At 36.8% G+C, this 26,998-nt stretch overlaps 2 protein-coding genes across 6 annotated transcripts; both read left to right on the plus strand.

Annotated features, from left to right (window-relative positions):
- The first annotated feature begins 4,368 nt into the window (after positions 1-4,368).
- On the plus strand, positions 4,369-11,557 carry LOC141824896 (uncharacterized). 2 transcript variants are annotated; one of them, XM_074712233.1, is made up of 10 exons: positions 4,369-5,354; positions 6,833-6,962; positions 7,050-7,537; positions 7,648-7,734; positions 7,854-7,952; positions 8,436-8,549; positions 8,646-8,729; positions 10,173-10,244; positions 10,816-11,100; positions 11,205-11,557. In XM_074712233.1, exons 1-9 carry the CDS (start codon positions 5,034-5,036, stop codon positions 11,074-11,076), a joined length of 1,656 nt encoding a protein of 551 aa, XP_074568334.1. In that variant the 5' UTR covers positions 4,369-5,033; the 3' UTR covers positions 11,077-11,100; positions 11,205-11,557. The 2 variants fall into 2 exon arrangements, with proteins under 2 accessions (XP_074568334.1, XP_074568333.1); XM_074712232.1 differs by having other exon boundaries at positions 10,816-11,557.
- Positions 11,558-12,735: 1,178 nt separating this feature from the next.
- Positions 12,736-26,257, plus strand: LOC141824666 (vacuolar protein sorting-associated protein 53 A). Of its 4 annotated transcripts, none has more exons than XM_074711993.1 (25): positions 12,736-12,820; positions 12,891-13,203; positions 13,595-13,689; positions 13,877-13,933; positions 14,138-14,288; positions 15,621-15,691; positions 15,883-16,007; positions 16,891-17,051; positions 17,138-17,279; positions 17,959-18,022; positions 19,324-19,515; positions 19,594-19,635; positions 19,726-19,830; positions 19,908-19,967; positions 21,922-21,999; positions 22,242-22,349; positions 22,438-22,503; positions 22,838-22,915; positions 23,002-23,135; positions 23,395-23,488; positions 24,276-24,353; positions 24,436-24,498; positions 24,845-24,913; positions 24,990-25,085; positions 25,758-26,257. In XM_074711993.1, the coding sequence occupies exons 2-25, from the start codon at positions 13,155-13,157 to the stop codon at positions 26,100-26,102; spliced, it is 2,523 nt and encodes an 840-aa protein (XP_074568094.1). In that variant the 5' UTR covers positions 12,736-12,820; positions 12,891-13,154; the 3' UTR covers positions 26,103-26,257. The 4 variants fall into 4 exon arrangements, with proteins under 4 accessions (XP_074568094.1, XP_074568093.1, XP_074568095.1 ...); XM_074711992.1 differs by having other exon boundaries at positions 12,738-12,820; positions 12,966-13,203; XM_074711994.1 differs by having other exon boundaries at positions 12,755-12,911; positions 12,995-13,203.
- The last annotated feature ends 741 nt before the right edge of the window (positions 26,258-26,998 follow it).

Here is a 26,998-nt window from a genome sequence, read left to right on the forward strand (position 1 = left end):
TGTTATATTGTGCATTATTTCAGGCACCACCATTCCAAAACACACTACCTTCAATCCTCCCAACTCAAACAGAAGAGTTAAAAAATCAATAGGAGCACTGGGCAGGGAGTAGTTGGGCTTCGGTGGGTGCACTTTACTGCTTCCAATTCCACGCCAAACTTAAACAGCAGAGAGAGAGAGATTACGGAAAACAGTAGTTAAATTTTTGGGCTCAGAAATAGCACATCCAGGGAATCTCTCTACCCCAATCTCCAGCATGGAATCTCTCTACTCAAAGCTTGAGCGTTTAATGCTCATTGGTAGAGTAAGCAAGCTATGAGAAAGAGAAGGAAATTGCGTTTAATGCATTTTTTAAAAGATCCGTCCTCGGTCGGCGGCCGCTCTATCTATCTTAAGCTTGCCTGTTCATATGTTTTGTTGTTTATTGAGTTTGGACAGATGGGTGGGTGATGCGTGTGTTGGTTCCTTGTGCATTGCTATTTGGAAGGTGGTGGAGAGGCCTCGTCCTGCGCCTGCGAGGAGGGGAAAAGACAGAATAGAACCTGCCTTTTGGACTGGAGCGAGACCTTCGCTTCGCTTCTGTCATTGCAGCTAGTTCGGTTGACAAATTTCTGGAGTGGGTTGCCTTCCCTGGGGAGTTAATGCTTGTTGAGGGGCGAATTCCACCTAAAGCTCGGATCTTTGCCATCTGAGCGAGACAAAGTCTCCGGCAAGGGATGCCGATTCTTGTTCTTGCATTGTAAATTCCTTCGCATTTGAGGTTTGGGCGGGGAATCATCGAACTATTTGTTGTGGTGATTATGTAACGGATCAGGTCTAGGTCTCTGTGATCTGCGGCGGACGATTAGCGCCGCCTTGTGTTCTTCATCATTTGCGGGTTTGGTGAAGGTTGTGTGATTGACTTCAAAATACGGATTTGTGAGTTCTGGAGGAGTTTTAGGGTTCTTGTGAGTCTTATCGAAGCTTGTAGAGAACAGAAAAAGGTTGAAGGCCTACGCCTTGTCAGAGTACTCTGAGGGGATCATTTCTTCTTGCCAACATCATTGGGGCGTCCAGTTTGATTGAGATTTCTTGAGCATGGCCTGCAAAAAGTTGAGATCAAAAGTTGATCTCTTTCAACGACAAGAGCAAGCCTGGTAACCTAAACTTCTCCAGATTCTTCTTCTTATTGTTTACATTTAAATGCTCTTCTTCCAAACACTTCCTTGATTCTTCAAACATATCTATGAGATTACAAAGGTTCTGAAATATTATCTCAGTTTTTCAGTTTACTTCATTGTGAAATAGAATTATAATGCCTTGTGGAGTTGTTCTATGCATGTCTTCCATAATGCTACAATATAGATGCTTTTCTATACTGAAGCTTCTCCATGATCAACTAACTAGCTTTGACAATTTATGCACACAATTTTTCACATTTGTACACAAAATTACATGCATAATCTTGCTCCAAAGTGTTGCATGGTCAAAAAAGCATCTATAGTTTTTAGCTCTTCAACTCTTGAACCCCACTTTGCATAAACAAACTAGCAGAAATATCTTTGCTAACTTGGAAGTTGGCACCTTCTCCAATTGTTCTGATAATTGAAACATCATCTTACTCAAAAAGGATCTTCTTGTCCATTTTGCAGGTTCTGCGCAGCTGGACTTCCAAGTGATATTACTGTTGAAGTCAGAGAAATGTCCTTCCATCTTCATAAGGTGAGTTTGTTTGTTATTTGATCGAAGTGATCTTACTTTAATCCATGTGCTCATGGTAGTAAGATATTGTTTGTTTGTTATTTTAGTTTAGGCCTCAGTTTTTAGCATCTCTTACGTGGGGAAAGAACTTATATTGCATGTTTGAGGAACAAAACACTATGTTGTATTTCTTCTTCTTCTTCTTCTTCTTCTTCTTCTTCTTTTTGCAGTTTCCTCTTATGTCAAAGAGTGGTCTTATCGAAAAGCTTGTTGAGGAGAACTTTGATGAAGAAGAGAATTGTGTAGTAAAGCTACATGATATTCCTGGCGGGATCAAAGCATTTATGGCGTGTGATGCTTGTCCAGGCACACCTGTGGCTCAATGAAGCTGAAAGGGAGCAACTCTGTCGGCTGATGGACTGCCAGAAACTCTCGCTGGAAGCTTGCGCTCACGCAGCACAGAACGAGAGGCTTCCGTTATGTTCCGGGGATAATCCAATGGGCTCATCATGGTCGAACTCGAGTCTAAGTCTGGTCCCGCTCCCAAAGAACGCAACGGGTTGGATCCTCGAACTTGACGAACCAAGTCACTCAACATAGGTAACCACCCGAATGGCCTCCGTCTTACCGAATTGCATTCGTCGAATAGCCATCCGGCTATCGACTTCGCCGAATCGACCAGTTGGCCACCTCCCCAGTGAAGGACCTATTCGGCACTATCCCTAAGCTGAGTCCCTCATTCGGCTCTACCCTTAGCCGAGTCCTCTCATCCGGCAGCAGCCTGCCGAATCTTCCATCCGGCAGAAGCCTGCCGAATCCTCCATCCGGCAGCAGCCTGCCGAATCCTCCTCACCATGCCGAGTCCGAGTCCTCAGCAGACTCCTCACCATGCCGAATCCGAGTCCTCAGCAGACTCGCCTTACAGTGCCCTGGCATGTCCCATCATGTTCTCTGACTGGCCCACGCCCTTCATTTATTATCACCGCCCTCTCTAACACCCATGTGGGCAATGACATGACGACTACCTACCAGAGATGGGGCTCTTGACTATTGTGCTCGATTGTTCCTAACACTTCATTAATCATGATGGGACACCCTCTTAATAATGACGTGACACGTGCGCACGCTCATCCCCTCTCTTAAAAGACCACTCCGTCGGACAGGTAAGGGGGGCTGGACTTTTACTCTCAACTTTTACACGCTCAAGCCTTACTGTTCATCTTCTTCCTCCCGTTTTCTCCACTGACTTGAGCGTCGGAGTGGTCGCGCCGGGGTACCCCCTGGCCGTCCTACTGACGTTCCCTGTGATTGCAGACCATCTCTGAAGCTGCTGCGGGTCTTCATCGGCTCCGGCGGAGTCTCAGGCTACTTTGAAACGGCCATCGCCCCCAGCGCTATCTACTATTCAAGGCCAGCAGTCCTGCTGCGATCTAGTTTCAAGGGAGGTCCTGAAGCCCCTGAAGCTCGCACTCTTCTCCTCCCCTCCTCCTACTGTTCAACTCCTACGGCGAGGAAGGTCCAGGTCCAGACGCACTTCTCAACCGGAACACGTTAAGAGTAGTGGTTCAAGCACTCTACTTCGAGCAACTCCAACTGAGGACCTCCATTGCTGGGTGCTTGCCTATCTCTGAAAACCTCGACGGGTCACGGCCCCTGAGGAGCGGCATTGTTGATTCTTCTGTCGCCGGCGGTTGGACTAGCACTGCGAGGGAAAACCAAGTGTTGAAGGAGGGAATGGACCTCATGAGGACGAGGCCGTCGGAGCTCGAAAAGGAGTGCACGAATATGAGACAGGATATCGAGAAGTTGGGCAAGGGGAGGAAAGCGTTGATTGGTGTCCAAAAGAAGGGATTGGGATCCATGAGTGACCTTGTTTTTTCTATTTTTGCTACTGATTTTTCTTATTATAGCAACAGTAAATCTACGGTTTGTCTTTCATCGGTTAGGAAAATACCGGTTTAAAATGTCTTTGTAGTTTATAACTGATCACGACCAAAGAATTGGTGGAAGAATATATTCCCTTGAAAGAATGGCATCTTACCAAACTTGGAGATCTGAAATGGAATCGAACCGGCGGCCGGCGGGTGGCAGTTCGAATCCAACGTTACGTTATTGCTCGTTCCACCCCGATTTGTTTAGGCGTAATCTAGTGACTCGTCATCATAATGTCCGCCGGAACACAATTAAAAGTTGACACCTAACTCTGAAGCATTGATAAATTATAATCAAACGATTGGTTGATAAATTAAAAGAGAATAAGAATTCAAATCTGATAAAATGTCGTCCTCTTTTTATAGAAAAAAGATAAATTATAGAATCATGACGTCCTCGGAATATTTCAATCGGACTCAAAGACATTAAGGAGGTTAACCCATTGACTGGAAAACAACATTAATAAAATTTAATAGAAACTGTAAACAAATATTAAAAGCACACTTTTTTGATAAAAAATTCCCTTATTTCACATAATCAATATAACATAAAGTAAAATTATTATATTTTAATTAAAATTGATATTGATGCCTTCTCATTTCGTGCGGGAGTCACGCCTTCTATATACTTCTTTTGTACCCAAACTCGTACAACGTTTCCGATTGGTACTTCATTTCGTCCCCGTCTACGGTAAGGATGGAGGTCGATTAATTGCCAGTATTGTTTTTCGTGTTTGAGTTTGGTGTTCGATACGCCTCTCTCATCATCGTCGTCGCCATTTCAATCCTGCGCCAGTCCACCGCAACCAGTTCACGAAGCTCGTGTTTCGGCCTTCGTTTTATCGTCTCGCTGATCTTCTCATCTTTATCCTTTGTTCACTGCAATCTTGTTCTTTCACTCACTTGGCCACTTTTTCACGAGCAGTGGCCGTAGCCGACGAAAAAGCAGCCGAATAAAGATAGGGTTCCTCAGATTCCCGTGTTTCGTCTTTTCTTTTTCATTTTGTGGAAGGAAGACCGGATTTCTTTTTCCTGCTGTTGCCGTCGGCAGGATTGAAGACGGCGCCTAAGGTTCTAGTGAATAAGATGGAGTAAGTGGAAAAGGAGGATTTTGACCGATTTTTGTAGTATTAAAAATGGTTTTTTTCCCCTGAGAACTTCTAGTTTTTGCTGACCTTTCTGAAAAATGTTGGCGCATCATATAGATTGCATTGGGGGTGACGACCGATGAAAAGAGGGATCTGGTCGAATTCTCTAGCTAGATATTTGAGAGTTTATTGTTGAATAAAATCTAGCTTTTCTCTATGAATATGGTTGCTTGCGAGTCTGTATCGTATTTATCTATGGATATGTTCGGATGATAAAGGTTCGGGTGGGTCTCTTTTGGAAGGTCTATAATTAGCAATAGGCGTCTGCAATTCCATGGGCAGCGAAGGCTTGTTTAAGCGAGGCTGGAAACTGTTCCATTCAAAGAAGCAACCCTTTTCGAGAATCCGAGTTGCTGCTGGCTCCACCAGAGAGAGGCTGTTGTTTCTATTTGAGCGTCACTGGCCTCTGATCTATCGATTGTGCGTGGCTGCTGCTAGGTTTCTTCTTAGGTTTTTGTCGCAGTGGAGGGAATGTGCTGTGGGAGGTCTGAGGTCCGTGCTTACTTTGGGTCCAACAGCCCTATTCGTCATTTTGTGGAGTTTCTTCCTTTGCTTGGCTTCAACAACATCACTACTTTATGTGCTTCTGAGTCTGGTTCGTATCTATCAAATTATTTTTATACGTGAACACTGTTTCTTCATCTGGTCTTTCAAGCTTCATTTTTTTACGCTTCTCTTTATCTTCTCTAGTGTTTGTGTTGGTTAGACGTTTTTATACGTTCTCCTTCAAATTTCTTCTAATACGTATGGTCAAATCCATGCTGCCTTGACCGTGAAAGTTGATGATCTTATGTTCTCAATAGCCTAATGCCTTAGTTAACCTTTCCTATTATAAAATCCACAATAATATGTTCTAAGCAGTAGAAATTCTTACAATCCAACCACAATTGTATTTTAAAGCATGCACATATTCAGTACATCTCTTATTCGCTGTGACCAGCACTGGTAAACAGGAGTGATGCACTAAAACTTCATGTGCATCTCATAGAAGGATATTGAAATTTGGAAGTCTCTTATAGTGACCATTTCTATAAAAACCAGATGATATCATATTTGATTTGATTGCTCTTCCTAAATGGGCCATATTAAGACAAGTGTTAGGGATTTTGGAGTAACATTATGTCACAGTAGTATGAGTATATTATATTGAAATATATAATGCTTGTAAAACATATACTTCCTGTTTACCAGATGGTTTTCTTGATGTAAAAGTTATTTTTTCTTTAAAATATTGCTTTGTCACTGATGGTGTACCAAAGAGTTTTGCTTTCTATCCATGCACAAAAACTCCTAAAGCTACTTAACAATTTGTTAGTAATATTTGTTACGGTAAGCATATATCTTTGCCTTGGAAATCTATTTTCTTAATTTGCAATAACTGTTTCTCTTCTATACTCCTTTATTCCACTTTTGCTTGTTTCTTTTGTTTCTGTATTTTATCCACAGTTTGATTAACTTCGAACGCCCATATTATGAATTTATGAAATGGACCAATTGCCATAATCATGAAGCCATGCTAGTGCTAACTATTTCTGATTGGTTACATGAACCTTGTACCCCGCTTGATCTCTATGCTTGGTGATATTGCTAGTAATCTTGAGGTCCTTTAAATCACTTTTATTTATTTAACTTAGGTACCCCTTGTATCTTTAACTCTTAATTGATTCAACTTGTCTACCTTTAAAATTTAGTGGTTGGCTTTTACAATAGGGTCCAAGTTTAATATTCAAAGGGAACTATTCAATCTTACTTGGTATTCTTGTGTTGTGACTAGTGGTAGTGGTGGAGCTACACAGGCTCTTTAGGGCTCAATTGACTCCAATATACTTTTTAGAATATATACTTACTACACATTATATAATATATGTTATAAAATCACTTTTAATCATATTACTTGTATGTTTGTATGTTTGGCTCCATATCCCCAGTGTAAAACTCTTGATGATTGTAAAAAATGTATGAATGATTTCTTGATAATTAATATACCTTTTATACATTTCATCCTTTGTAATTTTGCATTTTGATGGCATTTCTATACCCCATCTCAACTGGTTCTTCCACTGGTTGGTCCAGGCTGCTGCTTCTGTAGCCATTCACTACTTGGGCTTTACACCTGGACTTTTTATTGTTGGGCATTATGGAATTTTGATCATGTGGATCTATGGATACTTCTGGATGACAGCAATTGTATTAATAACTGCAGGTATGCAAATAAATTTTTATACTACATCTGTACTGACTTTCTCATACTTTTCCAGTAAGTGGGTTTTTCTATTCTGATTGTGTACAGGTTATATGTTCTCACTTAATCGTGCATGGTTCTTGACCTTGTTGGCAACTGCATATTCTGTTTATTCTGTCTATACCCGGGTTGGATTACTAGGAGTTTTCCTGTCGTTAAATCTTTCTTTCATCTCTAATGATATTTTAAATAAGTTGCATCAAAGATACAACTATACTGATGAAAGCATACACATAGAAGAGCAAAAGGATTCAGAACCAGTCATGGAAGACTTCTCTATAGACACTGAATATTCTACTCCAATAACTGAACCTGAAGATGTGGCATGCTCTAAATCAGCTTGCAGCACACCGGAGGTATCTACTATTACAAATACTCAAAAGGATGCTTCCCCTAGCAAGGTTGTTGTAGTTGAAGCATCTTCGTTGGTTGAGATGAGGAGGATAATTAGCTGTTCAAATCATTATGAAGTTCTGGATTTTCCTAGGAACATAAATATTGATCCTAAGATATTAAAGAAGGAATACCATAAAAAGGTGCGCAGTTTGAACTCTTATTCACAAGTGTTCCTTTCATTAGAGAATAATCTTAACTGATGGATAGACCACAGAACAGTATAAGTTAGGTTATGTGAATTGATTCCTAGGTTTTGCTTGTGCACCCTGACAAAAATTTAGGAGCTGGAGGTTCACTAGCATGTGAGTCCTTCGACAAGCTCAAGTGCGCATATGAGGTAAATTACATATGAAGTGTTTTAAATGGGCAACAATGAGTGCCTGATGTTGTTTTTTTTTATATATATTTTTTACATGTATGGGTAATATTTGGCAACTAATGATCAATAAATTTCAGGTTCTTTCAGATTTAACTAAGAAGAAAAATTATGATGAACAATTGAGGAAGGAAGAATCTGGTAGGGTGTGCCAGAGGTCTTCCACTGCATCTCAGAAGGTATTAATTTACATGATGTATGCTGTAACTATGATAAATATTTTGATTTTAGCATTTGTTGCAAAACAGGAATATCTATGCTAGTATTAATCATGCTAGTGCCTCTACATGTTTCTAAATTCTTGCATGCCTTGTGATAGACAATCATACAATGAAACATGCAATTTTATCGTTCTATGTACATTTAGTAGCATAATGTTGTCAACATTTCATCAGTGTTTGCACTTTTTTCAAAATTTTCATCACAAGTGCATTTGTATGTGTTTAAGCATTGCATTGCTTTTCCATTTCCCAATATTGGATGGTTATACTAGTAATTTGTTTGTTACAACAGATGATCACATGGAACAGTATTTTTTTTTCATGGTCTGATTTGGTTTGTGTAATATATTAAATAATTATTTGTTTGGCATATCGGATGAGTAATTTTATTGTAGGGGATTTGAATAACTGATGTAGCCATGCAATTGTGTTAAATCATAGGGAGGGGTTGAGTACCGTTCTGAAGAATCCAGGCGTATTGAGTGCACGAAGTGTGGAAAGTCTCATATATGGATATGCACTAATCGAAATAAAGCTAGGGCAAGGTGGTGTCAGGTGAAAATTAATCAAGACTTTAATGTTATAATCCTCAGATCATATGCTACAACTTCGTTATTTTTGGCGCTTGACTGTGATTTTCTTTTGCATTAGGATTGCTTCCAGTGTCATCAAGCTAAAGATGGAGATGGTTGGGTAGAAAGTCGGCGCTCAACAACTATAATTTCACCTCTGAAGGTATTCTTTTATCCTGTTCAAGCATCACAAGAGTTCCCAACAATTTTTTTTTTTGAAGGGGGCCTCATCTAACTCGCCTTTTTCTATTGTTCCTGGCGTGTTGTTATGTAGGTCCACTTGAGATGTTACTGTTTATTATAAATATTAAAATAAAAATGTAAAATGAAACAAGGACTAATAATGCATTTAGAGATTGTACTCAAGCTCAACATTAGCTGTTTGTTTCTCTAGTGTCTCTAGTTTGAAAGGGAGATGTTGCTGAATCTAAGCATTCATTGGTCCACCCTCATTTTACAACCATCCTCAGGTAAGCTGAATTAATTGGTCATTTGGGGAAAATTGGGCGTTGGACTAGGAGGCTGTATTGTTGTTTAAAAATTCATGCATGCAAATGGCCTATTCTTCACTTCGGAGGCAGAAATTGTCAGCATCAGAGTGGGGCTAAAATTAACCTCAAGGCCCTGAATCAGCAGACTGCTACTTTTTCTTTTATAATTTTTTTAATAGAAAAGCAGGAGATTACTGAATTGGACTGTTTGGAACCCTGTAAAATTGTAAGAAGAGAACGATCATGCACAGGCCCATGCTCTATTGAAGTGGGGAAGATGAGAGATCTGCAGCCCAGAAGTTATAAAATAAATTTTAAGCCTTGTGATAGGAAGGGAAATACCTGTTCAGATTGGTTTGCAAGGGAAGCTTCAAGACACCTAGCTTCGAGCTATCTTTTCATTGAGCCACTGTTGTGGCTGGAAGCTCATCAGAGAGCAGAAGCTAAACTGGACTTGTTTTTGTGATTTTTTATCTCAGTAAATAAAGACTGATTCACTGGGTCAGCCTTTTTTTAACTGATCTGTGAATAAATACATAAAGAGAGTTAAATTTCAGGAAAAATCCTCTTTGATAATTGACTCCTTAATTTTGTGCAAAGAGACACTCTGTATGCTGCATACTGCTGATGTTCTTATAAAACAACAAACATTTTTGGAATCCTTCATCTTGGTAATTTCCTGAATAACATATGAAACCTTAGTTAAAGAGTATGTTTCTTCTACACAGAAGAGTATGTCATGAAGTATTGGGTTGGTGTAGTCTGTAGATTTGCTTGGAAAATGATTTGATTTGATTTAAAGTCTTAACCACGTTGAGAACATGAAAATGGCACAATATCAAGCTCTTTGTACCTTAAAGCAGCAATTTTACAACCATTTCCTGCTTCTTGTATCTTTTAGACTTGGTTTACTTGGATGAAAAGATAGGAGAGGAAATGAGAGGGGGAGCGAACGTAACACATGGGCTGTCACACTTTGTGTAAATTTGTAATCCTTTCTCTCCATCCCCTCCTATCTTTTTGTCCAAATGTATCCAGTCTTAGTGACAATTGCCTTTATTTTCCATGTTGCAGTATATATATATAGACAATTTTTATTTTTATTTCTTTTTCAGATGGAAATACCACGGGCCTTTGTGTGTGCAGAGAGCAAGATATTCGATGTATCAGAATGGGCAAGTTGTCAGGTAAGCATCTGGATTTGATCATCTTGTTTCATTCTTTTTAATCCTTGCATTAGTAGGCAAACATTTATAAGCCTGGCCTATATTACGTGTGACAGATTTTATTAACTCAGGAGTAGTAGCCAAGATTTAAATTAGTTCTTTTATTTTTGCATTCATAATTGCATATATACTTTTTCAAGTTGTTTTAATTTAATTATATATTCATCGTTATATACTTGTTAGTTGAAATAGCGGGCGTTCACACTAATAATTTGAAGTTTATATGATTTTCACTTATATCCCCATGCTCTTTCTTCATCCTTTTCTGTTAATTTCACGAGACCTATTTGTTTCAAACCCATCTAGTACAAGTAATTGTATCACTTTCTACTTTCATATTAGGTTATGATATGCAATTATGCATATCATATCATATTAGGTAAGCCTGACTGATCATATCATTTCAACAATGTCATCTTCCATTTTTTTGCCGCTATGATCATCTTGTCACATGCAAACTTACTTTATTGGTAATACAATTATAACCAATCTCCAGTCATTTTCATCTAACTCCTTACAATCTGATATGCAGGGAATGTCTTGCAAGCCTAATACTCATGGACCAACCTTTCATGTGAATATGGTTGGTTTGGACAGGACAGGACTGCGATCCAATCGTTCTAGATATCCATGGGGACTAGAGGCTGAGATGATTACCAAGGACTACGAGTTCGAACTGTGGATTCAGCAGGCTTTCGCATCTGGCATCTTCTCTGAAAGTCCAAAGCGTAGAAAAAGCTGGCCATTCAAGATCAATCAGAAAGGCATAAAATCATGGCGAAAGTCACCATAAATGGATATGATTAGGTCTAACGAGGTAATGTTGGATTGAAGAGCTTGTGTTGTTGTGGTCTGGGCAATTGTCTGTCGAAGTGCTTAATGACCTTTAGAATTTCACTTATTCATCAAGTCATGGTGTAGGCTTTCTTCATGTTTACTGATCTTTGACCTCTTGGTGATGAAACCTAAATCTGGAGAGCGATAGAGGGACTTCGTATCATCAGCCATTGCTTGCCTACAACCAAAAAGTGGTGAATAGAAAGAAAGGGTGAGTGAAGAAACAAAGACAACTTTCCTCCATGGTCGTGGGGAAAATAAGAAAAATGCTACAGTGGATCATTTGTGAATAGCTATAGCCATGCTATAGTCTAAGGCAGTATCTTCTCATATATTGTACTGTAAAAATGCCTCAAAAAGTACAGCTATTCCACTTTTAGGATAACTTGTAAAGCAGTATTGTCAATTGATACATTAAGCTCCGTGGTGTTTGTTTGTCTTGTGTACGAAATATGGTAATTTTGCAGCTTTGGTTATCCTGTCCAGCTCAGGGCTCTTTCCTTGTATCCTTAAGGTTCTTGAAACAACTTATATGGATGATGCTTATATAATGACTTTGAAGGTTGAACCTATTCTGGGAAAGTAGATTCATACATGATTTGGTTAATGAAGCAACCCATCTCTAAAGGTATGTTGTCTTATATCGTGATTTATACTTGCAAGTGATGTAAATGTAACTTGTGCAGTTAATGCTCAATGATAGGAGCTAGACATGGATTTTGTTAACCTCTGTAAGTTTCTCAGATTCAGTTGATGCGCAAGAAGAAACAAAAATAAGGTTGTCTGTGGTTCGAGTAGGGGAATGTCTAGCTACTTTTTGTCCTTTGCTATTGAGATCATTACAAAACATGTCTCTGGTTCAAGAAGGAAAGGCCTTTTGTTAGCCTTAAATGTTTTTATGGGACAGAGGCATGTGAGAAGGTTGTCGTCGTTGGACCTGATGAATGGATAATTTATGTGACTACATTGTCTTCTTCAACAGGATTTGTGGGAAAGGACATCATTCACATGCATCAAAAGTGGTTCTCCTCTTGTGATTTAGTTCTCTTTTAAGTAAAAAGTGGAATCCGCAACTTTAATGGTCATTATCGATCCTACGATCATTTATGAGAAGGTAAATCGAGAAATTATAGTTGATCATGATAGAAGAGAACATTATCATGGCTTCGTCATGATTGATTTTTTTTTAATTATTATTATTTGATAATTTTTTATTTTTAGTGTGTAGTTTGCCTGTCAACATAAAAAAAAAAACAGAAGGAAAAAAAAAAAGGTTAATTATTAATTAGAGCATTGATAGCTGAATATAACAGTAGGCAGCACATGCCCGTGAAACATACATATATTTGTTCAGAGCCCATCAAGAAACCCACGGTCTCTCACTGCTAATCCTATTTGTGGAGCCCATTAAGAAACCCACGATATCGTGATCATAATTGGGCCAGTTGATTAATCGGAGCCCATCTTTCATCAGCCCGTATTTCCCTACGTGAGGTAAGTGAGTCGAATCGCACTTAAACCGGGATTCCCTGGAGTCAGTTCGGTCCGGGCCGGGAGGTTCTCGGGTTGGCTTCTGTTCCAGTGGTCATGAAGCTGGAATATTTTGCAGTAGAACGGGGAGACCACTCGAGAGATCTCGGTTTCTTATTCAGGAAGAAGAAACGAATGCCCAATTCCAATCGTCGAGAGGAAGAGAAGAGGTAATCTCCTCCCTCCGCACGTCTCATTCCAGCTCGGCTCCTAGTCCTCGGAGTTCTATCCACTTCCTAGGGTTTGAAATTGGCTAACTCGGTGAGAATCCCCCATTCTCTGGATCTGATTCTTTCTCCTCATCCTCCTGCACAGGACGTTGTTTCTTCGATGCAATGTTGTAGATCTTGCAGATGATCGCGTAATTCTACGTCCGCACGTTAGGCGCCGACGTTGATTCTTGCAATATTGATTGCGCATTGGCCTGCAGCCTTCCTCCTTTTTTTCTGGCCGGTTTGGATTCAGATTCGTCTTTTCGGTGATTGATTAAGGAGTTGAGAGGTGATGGACAAGTCCAGTGCTTTGGAGTACATCAACCAGATGTTTCCTAACGGTTCGACGCATTTGTTATGTCTATTTAAAGCATCAGATTGTTTCTGATTGATAATGGTTTTTTGTATCTTAATTTCCCTAAATTTTGATTTGCTTCCTAGTTCAATCTTCATTCTGATGAGCAACTAAATCTTTGAGTTCATCAATCATAACCGTGGGTTCGGGACAAACCAGATGCCTAAATATCACAAGTTAAATTATTGAATTGGATCTGATAGATGGTGTAGCTCACCACTTCACTGTAGCCAGATGCATTTCCTTGGCCGATGCACATGCATGTTTTATTAGATATAGATTGGTTTCACTGAATCAGAAGCTAAAGAGCGCTAAAATAAGTAAAATAAGTGCGATAAATATCAAACTGATATTGTGAACTATCTTGTAATATTCAGAAGCATCATTATCTGGGGTGGAGCCACTTATGCAGAAAATACAAAGTGAGATACGCCGTGTGGACGCAAGTATATTAGCTGCAGTTCGACAACAGGTCTTCCAGCTGTTTTAATTTTCCCTAGACTGTGCTTTCCTCTCTCTTTTATTTTTCTGTCTATGTCTCTATTTTTCTTCTTGAGTACTGAGCTTCTCTGATTGACACCTTTGCAAAGTGTGCTGTCTGGTATCTTCACAGATTGTCTCAGGGTTTTAATAATGATTGTTGTATTTTTGGATGCTAGAGTAACTCTGGCACAAAAGCAAAGGAAGATCTTGCTTCTGCAACACATGCTGTTCAGGTCCATTTCTTTTTCTCCTGTGGTTCTCCTTTGGGTTACTAATATTCATAACTCAGAGAGAAATTCGTGAGGTATTTCTGTTAGATTATGCATACTTCTATGAGATCCTCAACAAATGAAATGAAGGATCTTTGGGAATTGAATATAGTTCTTATTGTGAACATATTATCTAGTTGTTAATTGTATATTTCATTTTATGTCCAGGAACTTATGCACAAAATACGTGAAATAAAAACAAAGGCTGAACAAAGTGAAACAATGGTTCAAGAAATTTGTCGCGATATTAAGAAATTGGACTGTGCAAAGAAACATATAACAACCACGATTACAGCTCTTCATCGTCTTACCATGCTAGGTTGGCTTTCTGATTCCTCTCTCTTTCGTGTTTATGTTCCTTGTCATTATTTTCCTAGATACTATTTGCTTGCTTCTGGAGTTTTGATTGCACGTCTGCTAGTGTGCATTTCATAGAGAGAGAGGGAACCATGCATAAGTTTCTATATGCTTTCTGAATTTTTTTTCTTCTATTGGTAACTGCCTTTTGATTATCTAGTCAACCTTATACATGGTCTTTGAATGTCTATGACATACTCCCTTATTTAGTCATCATTCCTAACAAAAATTTATCTAAACTTAGGATTATATAGAAGAACTTCAGAAACTAAAGGTTCAGGTTAAGTAGAATTCAAGCTGAATACATGGAACATAATTATAGTATTAAGGAAAGATTTGAGGATATAGTTAAGATAGATAAACATGAAATTCCATAAGAAGAGGTTTCCATATCTTGGTCCGTATTTAACAAGAAGATATTCGTGATGACATGCTTAATACAAATAGAGTGGGTGGTTAAAATGGAACAGAGCTTTTAGAGAATAAAAATTTAATGGTAGAACAGTTATATTTTATGGATGAAAAATTATTATAACAAAAGATGAGTATGCAAAAAATTTAAGTGTTAGGTTACTAGAAAAGATAAAATAAAAAATAATTATCTAATAGCAATTGGCTGTACTTGTAGCTTCAATACATATATAAGTCAAAATGGTATGGAAATGTTCGAGGCCAATTAGTAGATTCCAAATAGCTGAGAGAGAGTCTGAGACTAGACTTCTTGATGATGACGACGGCGACAACAAGAAGTAGAAAAGAAATAACAAAAGCGAATAAGAGAAAATTAACTAACATAGTGCTGGTCTTCAATAGACTAGGTTTCTTAAAGTTTTTACTATAAGTGTCTACCACTTGTGTTAATGAAGTATTATATATCTTTTCTCTAAACTAATTCAGCTCGGTGTTCTTGTTGTTTCTGCAACAGTTTTTTAATGTTCTCCTTTTGACTTTCTCAAAAATCATGGAATAAATTTCGGTCAAAAGTCTGCATGATTCTAATCCAAGCTATCAGATTATTCTGAATGGTAGTATTAGTTTCTAATTTTTCAAACTTACTTTGATACAGTTGATCAATACTAAGGATTTCAGGGTTGGCATAGATGCTTGCTAAGTTGAGTGGTGAACTATACTCGTATATTATCAGTATGATTGATATTTCTTCTTGTAGTTTATAAAATTTGCATGATTGGTTCCTCATATTATGCTGCATGAGGAAATATTTGTTGGCATGACTTCCTGATGATGGGGAATTGATACTTATGCATTTTTTAAATTGGAATCAATGTGCTTACAGTATCGGCTGTTGAACAACTTCAAATAATGGCTGCAAAACGCCAGTATAAGGAAGCTGCTGCACAGTTGGAGGTAACACTAATGTAATTTTGTGATTCAGTGCTAGGTATGTTCTGAGTACTATAGGAATCATGTCTAAATGCATTTAATCTTTGTAATTTTAAAACAAAATGATGAGCTATGCTATGTCAAGCCAATGTTAATGCACCCATTGAATCACTTTTCACAATGCACTAACATTAAAAGTTGCAATTTTTTTCCAGGCAGTAAACCAGTTGTGCAATCACTTTGAAGCGTACAGGGATATACCAAAAATATCTGAGCTTAGAGAGAAATTCAAGAACATCAAGAAAATTCTTAAATCTCATGTATTTTCAGACTTCTCAAGGTAGTAGCTGTTGAATTTGATGAAAATGGACTTCATTCATGTATACTGACTGATTCACAGCTCTGGTACAATACTTGCAAGAAGAACCATAGAGTTGAACTGATGTTGTTAATATGTAAAGATTTGGAATTCTTGATCCAAATAGTGCATTCCCCACACCTCTTGCATTAAAAAATTCCTATACCCCTACACCTCTTGCACTAAAAAATTGAGATAATTGATGATGAATTGGCATACCCATGACTAGAATGAGGATTCAAACCATGTTATTGTGACCATAGAAACAACCCGTTCAACTATGCCAGTAGTTGACTTCCCAGTACTCTACTATGTCAGAGAGTTGATTTGTGTACATTGTAATTCAACTTTCCCAGTTTTACTTAACAAAATAATGGCAGGTAGTTGCAATCAATTATCGGTGCTCTATCTTGGAGATACTATCTAAATGTGCTAATGGGGTTGGTGATGATATAGAATGAGTATTTACTCTTCACATAAGTTTTATCAAATGCTAAGAAACTGGAAATGATTACTGTCAACTCAGCACATGTACAAGCTTCCAAAGGAAAACTTGGAAAAGGCTTTATATAGGTTATTTTGTTAGATGCCTTTTGTTGAAGAATCATACAGAAGATTTGAGAACTGTGATGATGCTTACTCTATGTACACTCATGAAATATGGAAATGATAAGCATTATTGTCAAAATAAGTAGACCATATGTGTCAATATCAGTCCTGAGGACCTCTTAAAAGCGTTACAAAATAGTGATTCCTAGATTTTGCTTTACTGTAGAATTGCCTTATTTTGCATTTGCTACCCTAGATATTGCAATTTCAATTGTTTAGAGGCAACCATTTAAATCAACTGATTGCCAACTTGCAGCTTAGGTACTGGAAAAGAGACAGAAGAAACTAATTTGCTGCAGCAGTTGACTGATGCTTGCTTGGTTGTGGATGCACTAGAGCCATCTGTAAGGGAAGAACTAGTAAGAAATTTCTGCAGCAAGGAGCTTACTTCATATCGCCAGATATTTGAGGGAGCAGGTTGCTTTCCGTCAAATCATTTTAAACTCCTTCAATTTCATTTCAGTGATCTGAGAAATTGTGTTACTCCCCATTTTTTAAACTAGAACTAGCAAAGCTGGATAAGACAGAGAGGAGATATGCATGGATTAAGCGTCGATTGCGAACAAATGAGGATGTTTGGAAAATTTTCCCTTCTGCATGGCATGTTGACTATCTCCTGTGCATCCAGTTCTGTAAGATGACCAGGTTTGTCAGAAAAACCCGATGTTACACTGCATCCATTATTGGCTGAAAAACTCACGATCTTTTGTGGAACATTTGGCCTTGCCTTGTGTTTGCAAGATATGAAAGTAAAGTTACTGTTAATCATTTGATGCTTTTAAACTTTTCCACTGCTTCTCCATGTTTTTGAAAATCTACTGCTTCTCAGTGATTTTACTTTATTGAACATTGTATATTTCTTGTTAGCTTTCTTAAAGATAAAAGACACATTCTAATCAAAGTTAGCCAATTCAGGGAATCAAAACATCATAAGGTAAAGAGGAGCATTATATCTAAAAGATATATTTTGTTATCTTGATCAATCTACTGTGTTAGTAACATGGAAATAGATGCGTTTTGTTACCATGAAATCATGATTGATTATTGCCTGTCATTTGATTTTGAACAATCATTTCAGAAGTTGGTTTTAGTATCTGCAAATGTAGCTGATAATGTTTTCTTGTTTCCCTGATCCTGTATCTTGTCATTCAAACTTAATAAGCAATTCCAGCCTTTGACATTATGGATATGCCCTGTATGGAAATAATATATGCATTTACGTTTTTGATTTATGTTTTCTTAAATATTTTTTGCATGATGTCGGTGTTCAATTGGTTGCACCTATGATCTTCAGCTAGCTGATTCATTATGTATAAGTTTGCAGGTCACAGCTTGTGGATATTCTCAATAATCTGAAAGAGAAACCAGATGTTGCAACACTACTAATGGTAGTTCCATATTTCTTATTTCAGAGTATATGATGCCTTGTCAGTTGTGTTTAATTATACCTTAGTTATTCATATCTTTCAGGGGTTATAAATCAGTTCACGATGGACTTAGGGAAATGACAAAAACTTAAGTCTTAGATAACTAACTAGTGTTGTGAACCAAAGTCTTAGATAACTAACAGTTGAAAAAGGATGCTTATCTTCATTTACTTATAAATCCTTCTGTTATGTTTGGTACCTGAGTCCATATACCTTTACTAATTCTTTTCATATTGTTGAAAGTATATTTCATATGTACATTTCAAATTATTTAGCTTAAAACTTGATTTCTAAACTTTCTATTTATACATCATTTTGCATACTATCATTTGCAAATAACACACCAAAATCCAATATTGTATTGCACTCTTTGTTTCTCTCCTTGAATCTAAATCCTCCAAATTCACCTGTCTATTCCGTCTATGCTGTCCTTAAATATCTATCTAAATCTCCTTTTAAGATATTTTCACTCATAGGTACCGTACATAATTTCACCTAGGTTCTTCCATAATTTCATTTTAATTTGCTCATTCAATGGTACTTGAGGGGCACAAGCACTTCAACTTTTAGTATCTCATATCTTAAAATGAACTTAAATACAGTAATTCTATCTCCATTTCTATTAACTTGGACAACCTTTTTCCTTGTAATCGTTATGTATAATAATACCTTTTTTTTGTTAATATTTCTGATTTAAATGTGCTATATCACATCCATCAAAGATGTTTGTCAATTCACCAGCACAAGCTTATCTATACCAAGTTGCTCTCTTTCTCTATGCATAGAGCAACAATTCAACCTATTGCAATAGGGATTGGTTGTGATGAATAGCAGCACTCAGATTTAATGAGCAAATTAACATTAGTGGAATTGATGATTCCAACTCGGTTGAATGAATTTTACCTAGAAAGACTGAATCTAGAACAACTAAATTGCTTTTGCAGGTGGTAATAACTAGCGTGTACATAAAAGTTCACCCCAAGCTGCATTCTTAGCAAATTGCTGTATTGTCATGTCAAATTTTATATTGAGAAAATAAATAAACATGTATGTATTTTCTTTTAACTAAACATCAAAAGGCAATTTTTTTTTTGTCAGTTCTATGTAGTAATATTCTAATAGTTTTAGAAAAAGCTTCTCAGTTTAAATAGAAGAGGATGTTATGTTGCTTTTTTACTTTATGAGCAATTTTATTATTTTCCTTGAAGCACAATAATTTGTTGTCTGAAAATATTATTACATAATCACACTATATATTTCAGGCACTTCAGCGAACTCTTGAATTTGAGGAAGAGTTGGCAGAGAAATTTAGTGGAGGAACTGCAAGCACTCGGAATACAGAATTTGGTAGTGATGAAGAAACTGGTGAGGGAGAAAGCAACAAGAAAATTGTCTCAGACATTCGCAAGAAATATGAGAAAAAGCTTGCTTTGCAACATGGTGGAGATGAATTAGTATGCACCAAATGCTCTCTAGTTATTTTAGTTGCTAAAATGATTAATTACCGCCCTAAACATCCTTTTGTTTTCTAGGACAAGGACAAGCAAAAAGATTTGACAGTGCCGGGGGCTGGGGTAAGTATCTTGGTTTTCCTTGTGATATTTGGACCCATCCTGCATTATATATACTTCAGGTCCAATACTAATATTAATTCTCTCTTGCAGTTCAACTTCCGTGGAATTATTTCGTCTTGCTTTGAAACACATTTGGCAGTGTATGTAGAGCTAGAGGAGAAGACTCTAATGGAGCACTTGGAAAAACTTGTTCAGGTTGTTAAACATATTTAACTTCATTAAATGTTCTCCTTTGGGCATGATGTCTAACTTTTGGAAATGTTCTTCTATAGGAAGAAACTTGGGAAACTGAAGAGGGGAGTCAAACTAATATTTTGTCAAGTAGCATGCAGGTATTGTATAGTTGAACTTGGAACTTTTATGTTGGTAGAATTTCTTTATATTGAAACATTTAAAAAACACTTTCAGTGGTGTATATATTGACACCAGGCTAATATTGAGACAAGACACTACATCGTTCTTTCTGCTAAAAAATTCAATATTTTCCAGTTAATGCTGTAATATCTTATTTCAACAGATAAAATTTGTTAGGTTCAGGTGGAATTAGAAACTTGCTCCTGTCTATTCTCAATGTGTAAATAAGTCATAATTCGATCTCACAGGAAGATTGGAGAAATAAAAATAAATTCTCTTCCAGTTGATAAACTGGTGCTAACATTAAGAACTTGAATCCATCTGAGTCTTTCATAGTGGAGCCATATCTTTTGATTGGCAACGCATGTTGATCAATTAATTTGAACATTGAGAGAAAGACAATGTACAAGAAGCACTTGGGTTGGGAAAAAGGAAACAACACATACAACAACAACAACTACTACTACTAAGTCTTATCCCATTAGGTGGAGTCGGCTATATAGATTCTTGTATATCATTAGACTCTATTTCCTATTATATTATCATTTATATTTAAATAAATTTATTATTATTTTTATTATTACTAACCAAGTCTTCTTTGATTTTCCTCTTTCTCGTTTAATGTGTGTATTTATCATAGATTCACATTGTCTAACTAGAGCATTTACTGGTTATCTAAGTATATGTTCGTACCATCTTAAAGGAGTTTTTTCTCAATAAGTGCAATCCAATTTTCTCTCTAATGTTCTCATTTCTTATCCATCCTTGTATGTTTGTGTATCTACCTTAACATCTTCTTCTCTGTGATTCTCATCTCATGTGCTCGAGTCATAGCCTAACATTGAGTTTCATATAACATAGCTGGTCCAACCATCATTTTGTAGAATTGAAAAAGGAACAACACATTAGGGGCAACCCAGTGCACGAAGTTCCCTCCAATATGAGGTCTCAAGATCTATTGTACGCGATCTTACCCTGTATTGCAAGAGATTGTATCCACGACTCGAGTTCGTGATTACTAGATCACACAGCAACAACTTTACCGTTGCGCCAAGACTCCCCTTTAAAAAGGAAACAACACATCTATATGGGAATAAGGAACAATGGAAAATAACAATTATAACAATTCTTCCCAATGCTAATCAGTTTCTATTAATCTTCCGGCTCCATAATGATCCAGCAATCTATATCTGTTTATGGGAAGCATCATACAGATAGACAAGCATCTACACGTCATTAAATCCTATCTTGGACTCACTGGAGATGCAGACCTCTAAGTGACATTAAAAGAGCTGGGTAGTGCTTAATCAGAAATTTGGTTTAATCTGATCATTAGTGTTGTTTGAGGAGGAGAATACTTTGTGTTACTAAGTTGCTTGGAAGGAGGAAAGCCATTTTTTGGTCAAGGGAATCAGTTTGCTAATAAGTTTTACATAGAGATTCACAATGACTCGGTTCGTGTGAAATGAGGAGAAATGCTGCATTTTCTCATGAATTATATTACATAACCATTCTTTCTCCCTGAGAAAGTTTGTGCCACTTAAGCTCAGGATAAGATATTATTTGCTTAGTCTTTGCTTTCCATTATACTTGTGTCCTTTGTTTTTCAAGCTTCCCAAACTAAGTTTCCTTCTGTTGTTTTTTTAATTAGTATTCTATGCTCACTTTGTTTAATTCATATTTCTTTTGAAAAGCAAATGGTTGAAGGGTGTTAAAGAAAACAACAGCAACTACATGCTGGGTTTAGAGTAATCAGACATGTAGTGGTATTTATGAAGAACATAAAATTGTGATGTTTTTTTGCTTACGAAGATGCATTTTATTTGACTGAGCAAAAATTTCAAAGGAAACTAATGGTGACATTATTTGGTTTTTAGAGTAAAATTTGTTTCTATTAGTTACTTGTTTTATTTTGTACTTTTAATGCTTCAGGTATTCCTAATAATAAGGAGAAGCTTAAAACGATGCAGTGCTTTAACAAAGAATCAAACATTGTTTAATTTGTTTGAGGTATGTATATTCATGTCTGATCTGTTATTCTGTTGCATTTCTTGTGTATTTTCCAAGAAATAAGCAGGTAAAACTGTTAAAAGAAAATTTGTGTTTTCATCTTGCTAAATCTAAAAAAATTTGAATACATTTCTGTAAAATGATTATCCTGAACCTATTGCTAAAATATGTTTTGCATGGTAAAGAAAATAGGCATGGTAATTAATGTTGCATTACCCTGACTCCAAACTTTTTCTAAATAGGTGTTTCAAAGAATTTTGAAAGCATATGCAACAAAGTTGTATGCTAGATTGCCCAAAGGCGGTGCTGGGATTGTTGCAGCTGCTACTGGGACAGATGGGCAGATTAAGGTCATTACCATGATTTTCCCCTTATTTATGACCCAAGCTTTCAATATGCTCTTTTCTTGTTATGCTTATTCGTTGACAACCACTGCAGACATCTGACAGAGATGAGAGAATGATATGCTACATCATCAACACTGCAGAGTACTGCCATAAAACTGTAAGTTGGACTTGTTTCCTCCTACCTACCTATTTGAACAGCTAAATATATAGTATATTTGATATAATTGAAGCCAAACCACAAATTCTTGATACATGAAGATTTTATTGCAACCTTGAAAAAACAGATAACGATGGTTTTTCCTGTCATTTACATTGAAGATTATTCTTCTACCATTCCTTAAAATTTTCATCTCTATGTGTGATCACATGTAGGATATCCAATCATTTTGTAGCAACATTCTGTGGATGATGAACTATAGTTTTCTGAATTATAATGCTAAATGATGTGGATTTGTCTATATCCAAGTTAACTTACGCTACTTTGTTGTTAGTCTGGTGAGCTAGCTGAAAATGTTTCAAAGATTATTGACCCTTCGTTTGCAGATAAGGTGGACATGTCAGAAGTTCAGGTAATAAGTTTCAAGTTTATTGTATTGCGCACAGGATATTTAAGCATCAAGGCTTTTATGAATGTATGTGCATTTTCATTGTGCAGGATGAGTTCTTCCAAGTGATTACGAAAGCATTAGTGACACTAGTCCATGGTCTAGAGACAAAGTTTGATGCTGAAATGATAGCCATGACACGAGTACCTTGGGCAACTATTGAAAGTGTCGGTGACCAATCAGAGTAAGTATATTTTATCTAATTCCTAAATTTGGAGGAAACTTGATCAACGAGCATTTAGTTGTCAATGTGATTTTCTAAATAAATAATTCAAATATGATGATCTGGTCCTTCCTTTCATTTAGACTGTATACGTGCACAGTAAATCAGTGTTTTTGTCCAGCAGAAAGCATCACTGCTCCTTATGTGCTGATTTAATTGTTCAACGACTTCTCAAGTTGGATGTGAAATTTGATTGGTGTCTCCTGGTCTTGATTTGCAGGTATGTCAATGGTGTCAGCTCTATTCTTGGAAGTAGTATTCCTGTGCTTGGAAGCCTACTCTCCCCTACTTACTTTCAGTTCTTCTTGGACAAGGTGGGTCTACAGATCACATTGGTCAAGCCATCAAATGCAACTTCATAATATTCAAGTATCTGCTATATAAGTTGCAAGCGTGTGGACAGAATTTAACCATCTTGGATAAGTAATTGTCTGGTAAATTAGAAAACAATGCATTAAACTAATGATTTAATTAAAATCTACAATTACTACACCATTGATCATTTATTGAATTTTTCTGCAATTATAGAATAATTTTGAGTTCCAGGATTGAGCAGGTTTTGGCGATCACAATTTTCCTAACATTTGAAATTTCTGCAATGCCTTTGAAAGTACTGGTGAAAATTGCAGAACAAATTAATAATGTATTAAATAGTTTCCATCTTTGTACTTCTATGCAATTTGTTGGTAAAGCCCCTAAATCTGTTTGACAAGAATATTTATATCAGAATAATTACGTTCTCATGTTTTCTACTAATATGCAAACTTGATCTGCCAACGGATTCTTTCTTGTTAGATAAGAAATTGATTTCCCAATACATGGAAATCGTTCCTCTAAAATTTGGCAATGGATTTAGAATGTCCGCTCCTATTCTTGAATATTTATGCTACCTAGACTATATGTGGGCTTGGGCTTAATATTCTTCTTCATGACTTACCTTTTGGGTTTCTTTTTTTCAATTTTTTGTCCATTTTGTATCTTTGTTAGACAATGGTATACGGGCTTAATTATCATTTACATTACTAGGTTCTTTTTTCTTCTCTTGCCCATTTTGTGCCTTTGTTAGACTTTAATGGTTTGAGAAAAACTTGGTTTCTGCAGTTAGCAGCATCTCTTGGTCCACGTTTATACCATAACATTTTCAAATGCAAACATATATCAGAAACTGGTGCTCAACAGGTAATTCAAATTCCTTGCTGATTCCTTTATACAGACAACTGGAGGATTTTGTGAAGCACAACCTATATTCTATTTTCTGTAGATGTTATTAGATACTCAAGCAGTAAAGACAATCCTTATGGAGATTCCTGCATTGGGAAAGCAGGTACATAGTGTTACTTCTCATTATATTCCTTGCTATTCCTTGAATTAAGCAGTTTGTAGCTGAAGTCACATTGGTACTTGTCAAGGGGACTGCATATTTAGTTCATTTTAGAACCTGTTATGTTGAATATCAAGATGTTTATATTACAAGTCATACTTCCAAAGAACAAAACTTGATTGAGAATTTTATTGAACACTAGGATTCCTGTCATCTATTCTGATAGGTACTAAAACCATTAACTCTGATTCAGATTCCAACATGACTCTTAAATAGTTACTGAACTTTTTTCATATTCTTGTGTTATTGTGGATTCTAGTACAGAAACATTATTATTTCTATTCAACAGACAGCAGTTGCTGCTAGCTATTCAAAATTTGTTGGTCGTGAGATGAGTAAAGCTGAAGCCCTGTTGAAGGTATGAAATTGATTCTGCCATTACCTTTCTCACCTGAGGGTAAATTCCGAAGTCTATGGGCTAATTTATTATGCAGGTTATATTATCTCCGATCGATTCTGTTGCAAATACTTACAGAGCACTACTTCCTGAGGGAACACCTGCTGAGTTCCAGAGGATTCTCGACCTGAAGGTTCTATACTTTATTTTTCTCCTTATGTTTCTCCTAACACATTTTAAAGTTGTCCTGGCTTGCTCCTGAGGGTCCCCCTTTTCTAGTATCATCTTATGTTTAGTAAGGTTTGTCGAGAATTTAAACAGAATGTTTCGATGGTGAACAAGCTCCTCAAGTGTTACTTCTGTGACAATTATTTTGAACTGTAGGAGTGACTATTTTGGTGACTAAACACTAGGTCAGGAAAATGACTACAGAGTTCAGTGAACATCTGTTTTGGTGTCATTATTTTTCTTTGTATTTGAATCAAATTCAACTCCTCAGCTTAGAACTTAATAGAGTTCAACTGAAGTTGTTCTTTTCATATGTTTGATCAGATTTTATACTAAAATCGATCCCTCTAGTTTCTTCATTTCCCTGATGTAAGAGGTTATAGCTTTGTCATTTCAAACTGAAGGTAAAGCTTATTGATGATGGCTGACACAGCTTTTGCTTGTAGTCTCTTCTTATAACAACGTTTTGATCATGAAAGGTAAATCCATATTCTTTTTTGACAATCTTCCTGGCTCCAAAAGCAAATTTAAGAATAATGAATTATATGTTGTGGGGCATCTGATTGATTTGTGTTACCCAACCCCAAATAGTTAGGTCTACACGGCTTGATGATAATCTGATTGTTTTATATTGTAGGGCTTAAAGAAAGCAGATCAACAAGGTATTCTTGATGATTTTAACAAGCACAACTCCGCAGTCAGGCATCCAGCGGTGGCACCATCAGTAGTAATCCCGTCGGCACCCATCTCTGCTCCTGCTGCACCATCAACATCTTCTACTGCTACATCTTCAGTCTCAGCTACTCCAGCAAGTAATAATACATCTACTTCCGTAGTTATGACCTCCCGGGAAGATGTCCTTGCTCGGGCTGCAGCTCTTGGTAGAGGAGCGGCGACAACGGGTTTCAAGCGGTTCCTTGCATTAACAGAAGCTGCCAAGGATAGGAAAGACGGGCCCTTCCGTAAACTCTTCAGCCCTTAAGACTTCCTTTTCGTTGCTTTGTCATTCTTTCTTTTCCTTTTCATTATGATGTATTTAATCTTTAAGAGACGTACGGGCATAAGGCCTAACCATATTTTGCTTTGTATACTGTATGTTAATCATGTGTCTTCTCAAGTTAGGGTTCTCTTTCACCATGCACTTGTAGCTGTCAGAATCATTCTTTCACTTCGATTTGCTAGATTTTCAAACTGCTATGGGGAGCCAAATTAGTAATTTGCAGAAACATACTATGCGCATTTTGGACATAAGCCAGAGGTAGAGCTTGTATTAGAGAAAAATATATATAGCTTCATCTTAGATTTCATTTAATGTGCAATTCATCTCATGAAAAGGTGTTATGGTACTCTATGATGATCTTTGGATTGGTTCAGCATCATGTTCAATCTTTATTCTTTTTTATGATATCGAAGCACTGCTGTTCTTGAGGGGAATCTGAGTTGATAACAAATGTGATGTGAGTAAGACTCGGAATGTGTATTCGGACTATTATTATTTCTAACGTACAATGCAGATCTATGTTTCCTTTTCTTCCTCAATGGTACAGAAGGTGTAACAAGCTTACAGTAATATCTATAGTAAAAAAAATACAATTTTAGACATAGCGATACTTCAAATACTCAATTTTAGATTATTACATCTAAATATTAAATACATTTATGATTTTCACTCTGCAAATCGATTAATATGTAAATACTAAACATAGAATATGTAAAAACTGCCACGAGGTAATTACCTTTTTGAGCATCTGAAAGTTCAAAATGTTTAACATTATAATATAAATTTATGTAAACTGTGATCGACCTATAAAGATCATCAAAGGAGAGGGAAAAAAATAGAAACAACAATGAGAACAATCAAATTTAGAACTAATTGCT

This window comes from Curcuma longa, chromosome 3 (assembly GCF_044706935.1).
Source record: "Curcuma longa cultivar G26 ecotype Majalengka, Jawa Barat chromosome 3, ITB_CL_G26_1.1, whole genome shotgun sequence".
NCBI lineage: Eukaryota > Viridiplantae > Streptophyta > Magnoliopsida > Zingiberales > Zingiberaceae > Curcuma > Curcuma longa.

Bases quoted from the DNA above. Each gene is read 5' to 3' on its own strand.
- LOC141824896 (XM_074712232.1), top strand. From the start codon at position 5,034: ATGGGCAGCGAAGGCTTGTTTAAGCGAGGCTGGAAACTGTTCCATTCA. The intron at 5,355-6,832 runs GTTCGTATCTAT...TGGTTGGTCCAG, and splicing joins TTTATGTGCTTCTGAGTCTG to GCTGCTGCTTCTGTAGCCAT. The intron at 7,953-8,435 runs GTATTAATTTAC...GTTAAATCATAG, and splicing joins CTTCCACTGCATCTCAGAAG to GGAGGGGTTGAGTACCGTTC.
- LOC141824666 (XM_074711993.1), top strand. From the start codon at position 13,155: ATGGACAAGTCCAGTGCTTTGGAGTACATCAACCAGATGTTTCCTAAC. The intron at 18,023-19,323 runs GTAGTTCCATAT...TATATATTTCAG, and splicing joins ATGTTGCAACACTACTAATG to GCACTTCAGCGAACTCTTGA. The intron at 23,489-24,275 runs GTGGGTCTACAG...TGGTTTCTGCAG, and splicing joins TTCAGTTCTTCTTGGACAAG to TTAGCAGCATCTCTTGGTCC.